Source organism: Marmota monax, unplaced genomic scaffold (assembly GCF_021218885.2).
Source record: "Marmota monax isolate L192 unplaced genomic scaffold, Marmota_monax_Labrador192_F-V1.1 WCK01_AAM20220418_F8-fsc00122, whole genome shotgun sequence".
NCBI classification, from domain to species: Eukaryota; Metazoa; Chordata; class Mammalia; order Rodentia; family Sciuridae; genus Marmota; species Marmota monax.
Window position 1 is genome coordinate 114,275 of NW_026695223.1, and position 15,138 is coordinate 129,412.

A 15,138-nucleotide genomic window follows, 5' to 3' on the forward strand; every position below is an offset into this window, starting at 1 on the left:
AGCAATAAAATATTACAAAGTATGTTCTAATTGTTTTCATTTGGTTTCATAATGAATGAAAGTTTGAACAGCTCATCTGGTTTACCATTTCAAAGCCAACAGCCATTTAGCAAAGAAAGGAGGAAAGATGTTAAGGGGTAAGAACGCTGGGCGCAAATTCTGGCAGCAAAAGACAGGGAGAATATAGTGGAGAATCAACTCTTAAAAGACCTCAGAAGGGGGCGCTGGGGTTGTGGCTCAGAGGTAGAGTGCTCGCCTAGCATGCACAAGGCATTGGATTGGATCCTCAGCACCACATAAATGTAAAATAAAGATATTGTGTCCACCTAAAACTTAAGAATAAATATTAAAAAAAAAAAGAACTCACAAGGCATGCTGGCCTGGGAACATCTGAGTGAAAAAACCAATAACAGAAGCAGATTCTACCATAAAATACAATTATATATGGTCCTAATGACAGTTTTAAATCATCATGAAAGGGTTAAATTATGCTGTATATATTCGGTGAAGGAAAAGAAGGCTACTAATAACACACTCAACAATGCTGTCCATCAAAGGTATTTAATTTAAATTGTCAGTATTTAAAATATTTTTCACTATTTAGAAAATTTGCTAGCACAGAATACCTTGTTTTCAGGGTATGGCAGACAAAGTGATACTTTATCCAAATCTTACCTGCTGGGAATTATCACCATTCCCTATACTGAGAGAATCTGAAGGTTTATCAATGGGGCTGTAAAAAGAAAACAAATCAAATAAAATCAAGAGTAAAGTCATTCTGCCACAATAAAAACAAACTTCCCCAAAGCCAGAAAAATAGACATTTACCATCTTAATGAATGTTTATTTGAGGCAATGTGATGTAAGACATTAGGTTATATAATGAGAGCACAAAGAAGTACACTACCCTTCTTTGATCATTAGCCCTTGAATAACATTCTAATCAGACTCTAGAAAATAACAGCTTGTGGGGCAAGGGGGAGTACTGCTTAAATCATATACTTCTTTAATTCACAGGTCAAGAGTCTATCCAGGGGCTGGGTTGTAGTTCAGTGGTAGAGCACATGCCTATCATGTGTGAGGCACTGGGTTTGATCCTCAGCACCACATAAAAATAAATAAAAGTATTGTGTCCATCTATAATCAAAAGATATGTGTATATATATACATATATATACATGTGTGCATTCCATCACTTAGTTCTGTGCCTGTGATAAACTGACCCATTTTTCTTGGTATATGACACAAGGGCATAAAAGTCATTGAACGTTCTCAACAGGTTCTTAAGAGCCAAAAATTTCATTGAAGACTTCTAGATACTAATCCTATCCTTATAATAGGCATATGTTTATATGCATACACACACAAAAGAGACAAATGAAGAACACTTTTATTTAAACTGACTCAAAACAAACACTGTTTTATTTTCATACAAAAAACTATAGAATCATGGTAAAAACAGAAATTACTAACTTCAAGTCCATTTTAACTCATCTGATTAAAGGCTAGATAAAATTTCTATACACACTGCAACACTGACTTAGTGACATCACTTCCATAACTAACTTTATTTAACTTAGCACATGAACAAAAGTAAGTAATATTACCCAAATGGATATGTGGGGAAAAAAGTTAAGATAGCAAGTTTCTCAAAATTATTTTAATTCCTGAAAATATAAAAAAGTCACCTGGCAAAGAGATAACTTACTGGTACCATACTTAATTGCTCTAAACAAAACTGAGCAAGGGCTAGTACTCAATCTGAATTCCAGGTATATCTTCTGCAGAAACACTGCTAGATGCTCTTAATTCTGGCAAACAGACTATCTGCCAGGGGCAGCTATCATGAATTGTTTAAGTCCTTAAAAAGGCTTACACCTCAGAAGAAAGAAAAGCAAGCAAACAGTAAAGGCAGCAACAGCACAGGTGTCAAGAGTCGAAAGGCTGCAGAGTTGGGAGTTAGGTAATTAGCTAACAAATAGGACAGTGGAAATTTCTGAGCACAGAAATGAACTAAGCAAGCAATGTTTATGAAAAGCTAATTTTTGTGACATAAAGAACGGTATGCAACATAACAGAAGTGATCTAAGATAAAGTTGCCCTATTCTTACAATATGGGGCTAAGGGTTTCAAGTTGAGAGGAAGAGGTAGTAACAAAAAGATGAAAGCAAGATATTACAAGAGAAGAACTTCAGTGTCTGGATCTTGGTTCATCCTCCTAGCCACAATCATTAAATAGAACTAAATAAAATTTTCATTATAATTGAGTCAGTCTTACTAACATTCAGGTCAATAAATCTTTCTGGATTACAACAAATTCAAATAATTTATATCATCTTGTCCACCATACCAATTGCATTTTCATAAGTGTGACTTTATGACACCTTTATGCTTCCTCAGGAAATACTTAAGCATTTCTAGATTAGAATCATGAATTCAAAAATAGCTGCTGAAAAATTGGTATTTGGGCTGTGGTTGTGGCGCAGTGGTAGAGCACTTGCCTAGCACATGTGAAGCACTGGGTTCAATCCTCATCGCCACATAAAAATAAATACATAAATAAAATAAAGGTGTTATGTCCATCCACAACTAAAACATTATTTTAAAAAATAGGTATTATAGTAAGCTTATATTCCACTTAGTCTTATTATATCCTTCTCAATTTATTTAATAATTAATAGATTTAAGGAATAATAAAATAAAAATTTAAAACTATATACATAACTAGAAATTATTTTACATGTGGGCTGTTGGAAAACAAAACTAAAAATCAATGATAGTTGCACCTAAAGTGCAGACAAGAAACCATGGGAAAGTCCCTACAAAACATGTATAACCCCAATAAAATGAAAAAGGATATTTACAAATTCCTAAAAATATGAACTCCTTGGATCTCTAATGGCTGGACATAAATTATATCATGTGCCTACTACTAACAGGTCAGAGTTCTCATGACTTTACTGGCATCAGATATAGAACTTCCCTTCTCATCAAGCCCAGTCTGCTCAAGCTGTGGTCATTTTGACAAATTTGTTTTACTTTCAACATTCAACCACCATTATCATGCCTAGAAGGCAAATGCTTAAAAAAGAAAGAAAAAAAAAGGAAAGGAAAACAAAGTTTAGTAATATTGCGTTTACTACAAAGAAGACCTATTTTATGGTAGAGAACTGCCAGGTTCCTATCATATCAGATTTAAGAAGCTTAATTGTACCAAGATAAATTGCAACATAGGTTTTAAAATTTAAAACCACACAAACAAAAAACTTCATAAGCTTCCTTAAATCAATCTCTTTTTGCTACACCAAAAGAAAAAAAAAGCTTACATTTTGAAGCAAAAGTTTGGTTGTTCACTCCATTTTCCATGGAAAGATTTTTGAACTATATGTGGGGACTAGAGATGTGACTCAGTCATAGAGCACTTGCATAGCAAGCATGAAGTCCTGGCTTCAACCTCCACCACAAAAAAACAAACAACCACCTCCCAACCATTTGTACACCAGAGAGCATGGAGTTGCCTAGTGAGAGAAAAAACTAGAAAGGTGTTTGAAAAGTTAAGGATATCAATTTGGTTCTCAAAAGCAGATAATATAAGCTGAATTAGACCAAAGAATGAGAAGCAAAAGCAGAGGTTCACAACCATATTTGAAAAGGCTAAGAGCTGGAAGACATATTCCTATGGTTCACTCAAATATGACAGTTATAATGCTAAGAAAAAATCAAAGCAATGAATTCCCACAACTAACACAGCTGATTGAAAACTATTAGATTCAAGTGGCACTGAGAAGTACCAATAAAACCATCTTAAAACCATCTCATAAGATTATCAAGATTATTATTTCCAAAAGGCAATTTGTGTGTAAATCTTTGTAGATAAAACTCTGAAAACATATTTCACACTCACGCTAACTTCTTTTTTTAAAGTTCTAGTCCTAAATAGTTCTGAAATCTATGGTGAGATCACAGATTTCTTAGAAGCAAATATTTTTAAATTAATGCAAACAGTTGAAATCAAATTCAAGGGAGCGCTTCAAAAAATAAATATATAAGCCTATGTAGATATGTTTATTTTTATTTATTTATTTATTTATTGAAAGTATAAGGTATATATCCAGTCTTCATCTCTGGAGATTCTGATTCAATTAGTCTAAATTGAAACACCTCTGGCATCTGATGCAATAGAGGAAGTGAAGAGGAACGCAGTGAAAAGGCATCATGTCTCCTCAAAGTCTCTCAAATTATTAGATTTCACAGCTAGAAGGAATCATTAATATCAAATTTAAATATTTTGTTTTACAGATAAAGAAGCCAAAATTCAAAACCATCTGCAAAGAGGCAGCGACATAGCTGGGCCTCAGCTGGGATCTTGAGATCCTCAGCCAAGTTTTGCATTTTTTTTTTTTTAATCTTTTTGCAGTACTAGATATGGAACTCAGGGACGCTCTACCACTCAGGGAGCTACATCCCCATCCCTTTTTATTTTCAAACATGGTCTCCTTAAATTGCTGAGGCTGGGCTCTAACCTGCAATTCTCCTGCCTCAACCTCTCAGAAAGTCTCACTGGGATTACAAACATGCGCCATCTTGCCCAGCCAAGTTTTGCTCTCTACTAACTTGCCCCAAATGCAGTGCTTAAATTTCCTTCCTTAATGGTGCTGCCAACCAAGTTACTTTCAGTGTAGTCTCCTGGATGCTTTTCAAAGTAAAAAAATTACAGTCGAAGAATCTAAGAAAAATTGACTTTGGGGGACTAAAGATGAAGTAGAAAAAAAGTTGAGAAGGTCTAGTTTCTCTGTTTATCAAATTTAAGAGATCAAAGTAGTAATGGTGATTGTATTAGTTTTTAGTTAGATTTTTAATGTAAGGTAAAATTTACATAAAGACAGGTATCAATATAATGGACATTCCAAATTTCACTGCCATGTTACCACAAATTCAAGTATGTATTCACTTTGCTCCTAAATCCCCATACTCATTTAGAGGAACTCATTTTAATTTGTTATATTCACAAGAATCTTAAATAACTCTTCAGATATACTTAAACATTTACTACCACAAAGGATATATTTATGTTATCAACAGGTAAAACTTGCCTTCACAGAATACATTTTATTTGATAGGCTAAACATTTAGAGTACCATTTTGTTACTAAAATATGAACATCTCAAGTGGCACAATTAGCTACTGGCGGGGGTGGGGGATGATGCCTCAATAATCCTGGAAGGTCATAGTTGGGCAAGTATTATTTTAATTGGAATTTTCTCATAACCCCAAAACTTACTTAATTCAAAAGAAAATAAATGGGTGATTATTAGTAGGTACAGAATTAATTATTTTTAATATTAAACTTGGAAGATGGATATCTACCATCTAAGCACGTGGCAACCCTTGAAAAAGAGCAAGTAACCATTAATTTATTCTAATTTTGTACTTCAGTAATAAAATTTAATTTTAAATTTTAAAAAGATATTACACATTCAAGTTGAGTTTAAACATACAATTGCTCGATTGATGTGCCTTTTCTTCTCTTCTAGGAAACAAAGGCACATAGAACCCTATCTGTAACCTCTCTTCTCCAGCCCCACTCAATCCAGCCCTATCTGGAACAAATCCTGTAGAACTATTCTATTTTTTTTAGGTGGAGTAAGATCCCCCAGATAACTTAACAATTTTCTACTATATATGCACATGTGCAGGAACTGTGTATAAATTCAAACACAGCATGAGAAGAAAACTTCGAAAGATTTTGAGACATAACTTAAAAAAAAAAAATCTGGTAAGTCACTCATTTTAATGTAAATATCAAATTTCAGCAAACCTTAACTCACCCATTTAATTTACTAGTAAACAGTCCTTAGTTTTATACAAAATTAAAAGTGGGGAACTGAAAATCATTTATCCATAATAAAATAGGAAATGCCTTTTTGGAGATCCATTTTACCAAATGTAGGCTACCTCTCATGACACCACTCTACACTTTGAGAGTCACTACACCACTCCTAAATTCACCTCTAACCCATCTACACCAAGAACTGATTTATATGTATAGAACTATTTACAGGTCATGGACCCTCTCTCAAGAAAAATGTAAACACATGCAAAATTTTACAAAAATTTCAGGGTTCACAGATAACTTGAAGCCTATCCATGATTTCACAAGCTCTGCCTGAGACTATTTCCTACAAGTCTACATACTAAAGCTTTTCTAGATCTTGGGGCTTTACTAAATAATGCCAGGGAATCCAGAGTGAAGAAACCATGCAGTGACCACTTCCATTCTCCTGAATTAATGCGGTATTTTAAATATACTTTCAGAGATCATACTTCATTTTCAATATGGAGATAGCCATATTATAAAAAAGATGTACCTGTCCTCAATGTAATTATAAGTGATAAATTCCCATAGAAGTCTTCCTTTTAATATTTCGCTAGCTAATCCACTACTGCCACCAATCTTATTCTGATTAAAATACCATCAACTCCTTGGAAGTTATAGTTCATCCACGGTATTGCCCTGAGGTAAGAAGTTTCAAGCACCAGAGATCTTCATAGTCAAACTACATACAGTATGACACAGGTTCATTTAGCTGAATTAATTTGATAGACGTTAAGGATTTTTTCTAACAGTTTCCTCTTAAGAATTTCAGCTCTTAAACTATGACAGAGCAGGGAAATCAACTTGGGCTTTAAAAAAGCGACAGAGACTTGGTTCAGAATCTGGTTGCTACAACTTATTTGTGTAGGAACCTGATAAATCATTTAAATTCTCTGACATTTATCTTTAATAATAACATACCTACCATTACGACTATTGAGCAGATTAAATAAACACAAAAGACCCCAAGTTTTTGTTCAACCTAATATCTCTGTTTCCTCAATGGTGGCTTGTTTGTGTTACAATATCAAATCACAACCATTTATGTTGAATGATCTGCATTCTCAAGGAGTCTGACAACTAGACTTGCTCACTAGTGTGGGCACAACAGCTCACCTAGCTAATATTTACTACTATTCTTTTTGCAGTACCTCAATCTAAAGGTATTTCAAAGTCCAAGCTTCAAAATAAAATATCTAGTCCTCCCACATCACTACTGCACAAATTCCTCTTTTGCACATCCTTATCACTTACAGTCATCACTTCTTTTCTTTTTTCTCCCCCTTGGTACCAGGATTGAACCCAGGGGTGCTTAACCACTAAGCTACATCCCTATCCCTTTTTTGAGACAGGCTCTCGCTAAGTTGCTTAGGGCCTCACTAATTTGTTGAGGTTGGCTTTGAACTTGCGATCCTCCTGCATCAGCCTCCTGAGCTGCTGAGATTACAGACATGTACCACCACACTCAGCTAGTCATCATTTCAAAGCAATTTAGTAACATAGAAAAATAGTGTACTCAATATCTCAAAACTCAATCAAACTGATATGCTCTCAAATTCATAATAATGGAGGGAAGAGGATTCCGCCTTTTGGGTCCTCTCCTTCCTTGGGGGGGGGGGTGTCTTTTCCGTTATCCTTTAATAAAGCTTTTTACTTTCCACTCTAAAAAAAAATCTTTTTTAAATTCCTTTTTTAAAAATGTTTTGCTCATTAAATGAGATAGAAGTAAGATATTACAGAGAAATTCACAAACTAATATATGTATATCCAGGGACCACATCAGGGTACAGTGAAGATTAGTAGCTATGGTACAAGTATTTGTAAGATTTGTATTCTGGCTTAATTAAAATTACATTTTAAGTTTAATGTCTCAATCTATGAAGTCACAGGCTTTGCTTTTCTGAAATTCTTGGAAAACTGCTACTTGCTATCTAGGAATACTGAAAAATGAGAAAATAGAATTGTTTGAATTTCTTTATTCCCAGAAAGTTTAATTCTCAACTTACCTTATAGGGTGGGGGGGGGGGTGGGGGTCCTACCTCTTGGGTAGGACCAAAGCAAGAATTACAATATGCATCACTCTAACTTGGGAAGTCTTCCCCGTGCAAAGAAGAAACCTTATCTATGAATTCATCCCTACCACCTACTGGTTTTTTACCCTTACCCTGGATGGCAATAAGATGCAAGAGGAGACCAAAGCAAAGCAGACCCTCAGTATGACATGGTCCCTGGATATAAAGCCAAAGGCTTACTCTTTCAGGGATTGTCATGGAAAGAAAGAAAGCTATTAGACCTTGCCATCAAATGTGACTTAATAAGTTTTGGATAAGTACATGAAAACAAAAACTAACCGAACAAAAACCCTTCCTGCTGGGCCTACCTGCTGGACGTGTAACCCCAGCTATTTGAGAGGAATAGGTAGAAGGATCCTCAATTTTGAGGCCTCCTCAACTTAGTGAGACACTGCCTCAATATAAAAAGTTCAAAAAGGGCTGGGGATATATAGCTCAGTGGTACACCAAGTTCAATTCCCCCCCCCCACACACACACACACATCCCCCCAAAAAAGAAAGAAAGAAAACAAAAAACAACAGAAAAAACTTCCTTATCATAAACTATGTGCAAAGCAAAAATACCTATGTCATAATTTATTCTGGTCCCAGCAGTCCTGGTTTGGGGAAGTTATATTAAATGAGTTCATTTGTGTTAAATTTCCCCCTTTTCAGGCTAAGGATATAGGTCAGTGGTACAGCCCTTGCCTAGCATGGGTGAGGCACTGGATTCAATCCTCAGTACTCCCCATAACCCCCGCCACCAAAAAATTTTCTCTTTATCTCCCCACCCCCTGCGACTTTGGCTCCTGTTACCAAAGCCATCTCTTGTTACCAAAACAATTATGAATGTACTCTGTGTATCACCTAACTATACCTCACATTGAAGGCAAAGTCGATAAAACATTAGTAAATTAATAATTCATCACAAAAATATGTAAAAGCTAATTGCTTGTTATAAATGCCAAAAAAAGAGCATCTTTGTTAAAGTAGACTTTTTCAATGTTTTACAAAGTTACATTTTCAAAAAAAGTTTTTATAATAAAGTTGTTTATTAAAAACTTCTGAATGATGAAAAATAAGTACATAAATGCCAAAAAGATCTTTTGATAATCCCAATATTTATTTCCAACCTAATGGAAAAAAACTCAATAAATTAGGAATATCAATGTATTTTAATATTGCAATTAAAAATTATTTCAAATGATCAAAATCATGCAAGAGCAAATAAAACACTAGAAATATCCCCTTAAAAGTAAAAATGAGACAAGAATGCCTGCTAGCTCCATAGGCTAACACTGTTCTCCAATTTTTGCTTAAGAATCTTCCAACAGTTAGAAGTCGTGGAAGATCCAAAATGATAAATCAGGAAAAGAGATTTAAAAAAAAAAAATGTTTCCTGAGAAGAAACCCCCCCAAAAAAAACACAAAACAAAAATAAGATGATGATGATTTTGATAATGGGGATTAAACCCAGAGGTACTTTATCACTGAGCTACATCCTAGTCCTTTTAATTTTATTATTTTGAGACAGATTCTAGCTAAATTGCTAAGGGCCTCACCAAACTGCTAAGGCTGGCCTTAACTTGTGATCCTCCTGCCTCAACCTCCTGAGTCACTGGGATTACAGGTGTGCATCTCAGTGCTCAGATAAGAGATTTGAGATATGCCATGATAATGGTTGGAAGTAATCAATGTTGCAGAATATAAATCCTCCTCAAATTATAAATAAATTTAATTCATTCTGAAACACAAATCAACTAATTGAAAAAAGTCACATCCCTGTAATTCACATAAAAACAAATACACAAATAAAACATGGGAAACAAATTCACAATGTATAAAAAGTTTTACTCTATTCATCAAATACAAATTAAAATTAATTTTAATACAGATAATACAAATTAATCTTTTTTGTTGTTTATCAAACTGGTAAATATGTTGAAGGAAAAAACCAAACTCAAGGAAATAGGTATACTCTTGGATTCTGTGATCAGTAGTTCTACTTTTTAGAACAATCAAAACTGTAACTAAAACATTTACATGAAAAGATGTTCAGTACAGTGTTATAAATAATATCACCAAAGTGAAAGTAACATAACACAGAAACACAGGAGGTTAACTTAATACATCTCAAATATTTATACCAAATGAAGTATCATGCAGCCAGAAAAAATTATGTTTTCAAGACATGGGGAAATATTTATAATAATGCGTACTGAGTTTTCAGATGTAACAAATCAGTTATTTTGTGTATAGTGATATATATACATTCATAGGGAGAAAAAGACCACAAGGAAATACATACTACAAGGAAAATACAAAAATCATTTTCAGTGAGAACCCTTGAGGACTGGGACCACATACAATACTTATTTTCTTCGGTATACTTTCATAAATTTTTCACATTTCCTTCAATAAAAATATTAACTTTTATATTCAGAAAATAGCAAATGTTATATCAAAGAGATAATCTAAATTTTCAAGTAATACTCTGAAGTCTCTAAGGGCTATAAACCCAGAATATGACTTTAACTAGAATAACAACATTTTTAATGAGAACGATGATGCATATAAATACTGAATGCATCTGAAATAAATGTTTGCTACAATAGACTCATTCTTATACCAAGAACTATAAAAGCAGCAACCAATAACATAAGAAAGAGTACACGGCTCATCATGAACACACAGGGTTGGAAAAGGGCAGGTACAAATGATCAAAGGGTTAAGATTTGTTATGTTAACCCAGGAAGATTTCTGTTTGGACGTAGCTTTTATTCCTAGCTTTTATATAAGGAAATCTCAAGCAGTTTATTATACAGCAACTTTGTTTTGCTTGGAAGTCTATATAAATATAAATATACACACACGTGTTTAAGTAATAAGTATTTAAATAGTCTTTAATATTTAAATAATCTCGACTATCAAACCGAATAAATAGGGACTTCAAAATTTAAACAATTTATACAAATATCTTTTTGAAGAAATGGATTCTAACAACAATCCATGCAGTTATTACTGGTTACATCTGAAAATAGCTCTTTTAGCCCGGCACAGTGGTACACATCTGTAATCCTAGCTATGTGGGAGTCAACCCTAGCTGTTTGCCTCTTGATGCAAGAGGATTGAAAGTTCAAGGCCTACCTGGGCAACTTTGAGACCCTGTCTAAAAATTTTTTTAAACAGCTGGGGATATAACTCAGTGGTTAAGTGCCCCTGGGTTCAATCCCCAGTACCAGCAGGAAAAAAATGACTCTGACTTTTTTAAAAACTAAATAGACACTGAATATCCAAACCTTAAAACTTAAATTAAAAACTATCATTTAAATTTGACTGTGGTATAAAAAAAATAGAACAAAGATCCTAACACATAAAGCTTAAGAACATCCAGAAATAGGGTAAAAATCTCCAATCACTATTTAACAATGATTTTCTGACAGGTCAAAACCAAATATAATCCAAGAGATGAAGATTACAGATCAGAATGAGACTCAATACTGAAGACTACATACATTTGTTTAAACACTGACACAATATCACCCACCCCAAACCATATTGGGCATGTAGGATAGAAGACAATTTGTCTCCCCAAATGAGTACCCTCGCTCACAGGATACAAGATTTCAGTGATTCCTGGGATTAAATATCCATGAATATGCGTCCCCCCAACACATAATCCTTCCAAAAACTCCCATGCTCCCTTTTACAATATTTTTCTCCTTCATTGTATCAGGGAGAAATTTCAATTAGATGACAAGAGTGTTATCATATCCAACGCCCCTTAATTTCCTCTGGAATAAGAAAGGTGTTCCCTGGACTGAGGTGAGTCTAATCATCAAGGGGCTTATCTGAAATGCTACCAGGGAGCAGTAGCAAAAAAATATTTTGAGCCCAGAAATTGTGAATCAATAGTTCTCATACAGCTAAACAATAGTGCATAAATGACAGACGTTGTCAAAGGTTTTGCCTTAAAAAGATGTATAATGAAGAGAAGATTGACAGATATGAGGATGTCTAACTATGTTAATATCAGTACTTACGTATCATACCTCTGCAGTGGTGTCACTTTGTTCTTATTTTTATCAACTGAACCCGTAGATAATTGAAGAAAATTGGGATTTAATTTATATAATTCTTGAAGTAGTTTCTGTTCATATTCTTGGTGTTTACCCGCCTAATAAAAGAAGAAATTACAACTGCAGTGGGATTCACAAAATGGCAGATATCAAATATGGAGTTAACTTCTGAATTATTAAAGATATCTTAAAACATACAAAGTTTGTTCATGGATTCAGGGAAACCTATAAGGATGATGTTAAAAAATTTTAGACCAACAAAAGTTATTACAATTAAAATTCTATGATATATAATAGCATTTCATCAACCCCTTTATTGTACAGAAAAGTATATTATGAAGAGAACAATTTCACCAGCTCAGGACACTAGAAGGTCCATTTTAAACCTACTTCTAAAGCTTCCATATAATTAAGTCTTCTAACAGGTCCAATATTCAGTTTACTGACAATCACTCCAAATTTATCAATCAATCTCCTAGAGATTAACAATATAAATAATACACATACAGATTTTTTTTAATATGCTTCATTATCTTGGCACTAAGTAAAATTTTCATTAGTTTGTTTTTACTCTCTTTCCTCCATCAAGAGTAAACTAAAAATTAATGTGATTTTAAACTCTAGACCAAGAGTTAGCAATTTACAACCCGTCACTTGTTTTTGTAAATAAAATTTTACTGGGACACAGTCAAGTGGAATGTTAAAACAGATGGTTGAGTAGTTATGACAGAGACCACATAGCCCAAAAATCCTAAAATATTTATGAAAAAGGTTTGCTGACATCTTCTCTACACACAACAAGAAAATGTGGTACTTACTATAGTTGTGGAGCTACACATCAGAAGACAATATCACAAATGTAATGGAAAAAATCAAACCAAGACTCACTGTGAAAGCTACACAAAAATAAATTATATTGAAACTACTTTGAGTGACATTTTATATGTGTATCATGTCTGAAAGGGTATTTTTACTTATCTTTAAGGATATCAAATATTTTAAAATTATGATTTAAATAGATGTTATGGCAAAATCAAAATGGAGCAGATCAAAACAAAAGCAAAACATTCAGTGAAGGCAAATTTTAGCACGATTGTATCATGTACACTGCACAATGCATCGTTCCCTGTTCTGAGGTCACTTGCTTTTTTCAACTGGATCTAAAAATACGTTCTAAATTTTGAGTTATACAGTAACAAGGAAAATTTTTCTGTTTTTTTTATGATTTAATTTTTCAAATTCTCTTTCTACACTGGAAAGTGGGTTTTTTGTTTGTGGGGTTTTTTTGTTTGTTTGTTTGTTTGTTTGTTTGTTTTTTTTGGTTTTGAGGATTGAACCCAGTGCAAGCATTCTACCTACTAAGCTATATCCCCAGCCCCTGGAAAGTGTTTTAACAACAACAAAATCCCTTTCAAAGTAATTTTCAAATTCAGGTAAAGAACAGGATGAGTTCAGGACAACACTATGAAGTCAATTTTAAGTTATGAAAATAATACAGTTAGATGTGGATTTTACATCTTTAAAACATGAGAAGCCTTGAAAATTTCAGGAGATACTGTGGCTTTCATTAGCCACAAAGTGTTCAATCTGATACTCAAATGACTCTTTGGGGGCAGTTCCTATAGACATCTTAAATCCCATTATAAGTACATTTCAACCAATTGTCCATATATTTTGCTTTATTACTCAGTTATACTTTAAATGAGATCACCTGGGGCTTAGAAATTCTTTGATAGAAATTTTCATTATAACAGTATATGAGTAAAGTATGCTCTCCATTCATTAAAATTCAGTTTGAAAAGGATCTATCTAGATTTTATTATAAAGTTTTATCCAAAAAACATTATCAAGTAAGTAAGCAGTAAATCCCTCTTCCATTCCCATTAAATACAGATGGACCTTACTTTCACACTGTTTTGAATCATAAAGACCATACTGTCGAGCAACTCCAATGTACTTATTATAATGGGATTTAATCTGTATTAACTCCAAGTCAAAAAGGGTAAAAATACTTCATTTTATTTAACAATCTGCTCTTAAAGGAGGCCCTACCAGACTTTCTCTAGTTTGACCTGGAGAATGAAAGGTAGCAATGAATGCCCCCCACCTTCTAAATGAGAAGTATTCCTGCAAAAGTCCACAGCAACAATCTGAAGTCCTCATCTATAATAGGGAAGTGCAGCATTGTGCTTTGGTATAATCCTCATTTAATAGGCCGTATGGTCAACATTTTTACTTGTAAAAGCATGTTTATACTACAAATTGAAAGGAGATAGGAGAAGAGGAAATGTGAAAAGAACATAGGATATCAAGCCTTCAATTCATCCTGTACAGGATAGCGACTTTGTGGACACATTGGAGGGAGAATCAATTTATAAAAATGCTGCTTTATTAATATCAGTAGACAGAATATTATTTCCTAGCTTATTCTGTATAGAGATTGGGCCAAAAAACAATGATTACAATTCCCCACTTGGTTTTCATTTTGCTGACATTCCCCTTAAAGTAGCATTTCACAAACTGTTTCCTTTGGTCAACTGAGTGCTGGTTATTTAAATGTACATATCCATTTTTATTAGCATAATAAAAACTCTGGTCCTGAAACAAAGAAACCTGTTCATCTTCATTAATCTCATTTTCAAACTTAGTTGACCAAAGACCCATTTTTATTGTAACAATATCTGCAGAACTGACACTTCATAGAACACTTTGTTTGGAAAGTGCTACTTTAAAGCAATACCAGTTTTCATCAACTCCCTAGATTTTGCTTATGCAATTTTAACTTTTATTAAAGAAAATGTACTCCCTTTGTGCAAAGTTGATAATTCATATGACTTCACTACCTGCATTTCCTCTTTTGTGAAGCTTGCCGCCTCATCTCCCAATTCATGTAGATACATGCAATCAGGTTTTGGACACTGCATATTCTTTAAGAAGTAACTGCAGTATTTTGTTGTACCTAGAGATGCCTGCAGGAAGAAGAGGGGAGGGAGAAAGAGGACTCAAAATGTGAACTGACATCCCAATGAGAATTTCCATGTTTAGTGTTCACCTAAAATGGGCACAGATGAGATAAAACAATAAGTATGGCCAAGAATACAAAGACTATTACTAGTAGGATTTATTATAGATA

At 33.8% G+C, this 15,138-nt stretch overlaps 1 protein-coding gene across 7 annotated transcripts in view; it reads right to left on the reverse strand.

Moving 5' to 3' along the window:
* Positions 1-15,138, reverse strand: part of Cnot4 (CCR4-NOT transcription complex subunit 4) — a 121,315-nt gene that overhangs the window by 34,926 nt on the left and 71,251 nt on the right. For 4 of the 7 annotated variants that reach the window (XM_046434070.2, XM_046434067.2, XM_058575781.1 and 1 more), the window contains 3 exons: positions 14,849-14,974; positions 11,970-12,103; positions 676-733 (listed from right to left, as the gene is read on the reverse strand). In XM_046434070.2, coding sequence (XP_046290026.1) covers positions 676-733; positions 11,970-12,103; positions 14,849-14,974 — 318 coding nt within the window. The remainder of the gene's footprint in view (positions 1-675; positions 734-11,969; positions 12,104-14,848; positions 14,975-15,138) is intronic. The other 3 variants (XM_046434069.2, XM_046434071.2, XM_046434073.2) reach the window with 1 other exon arrangement.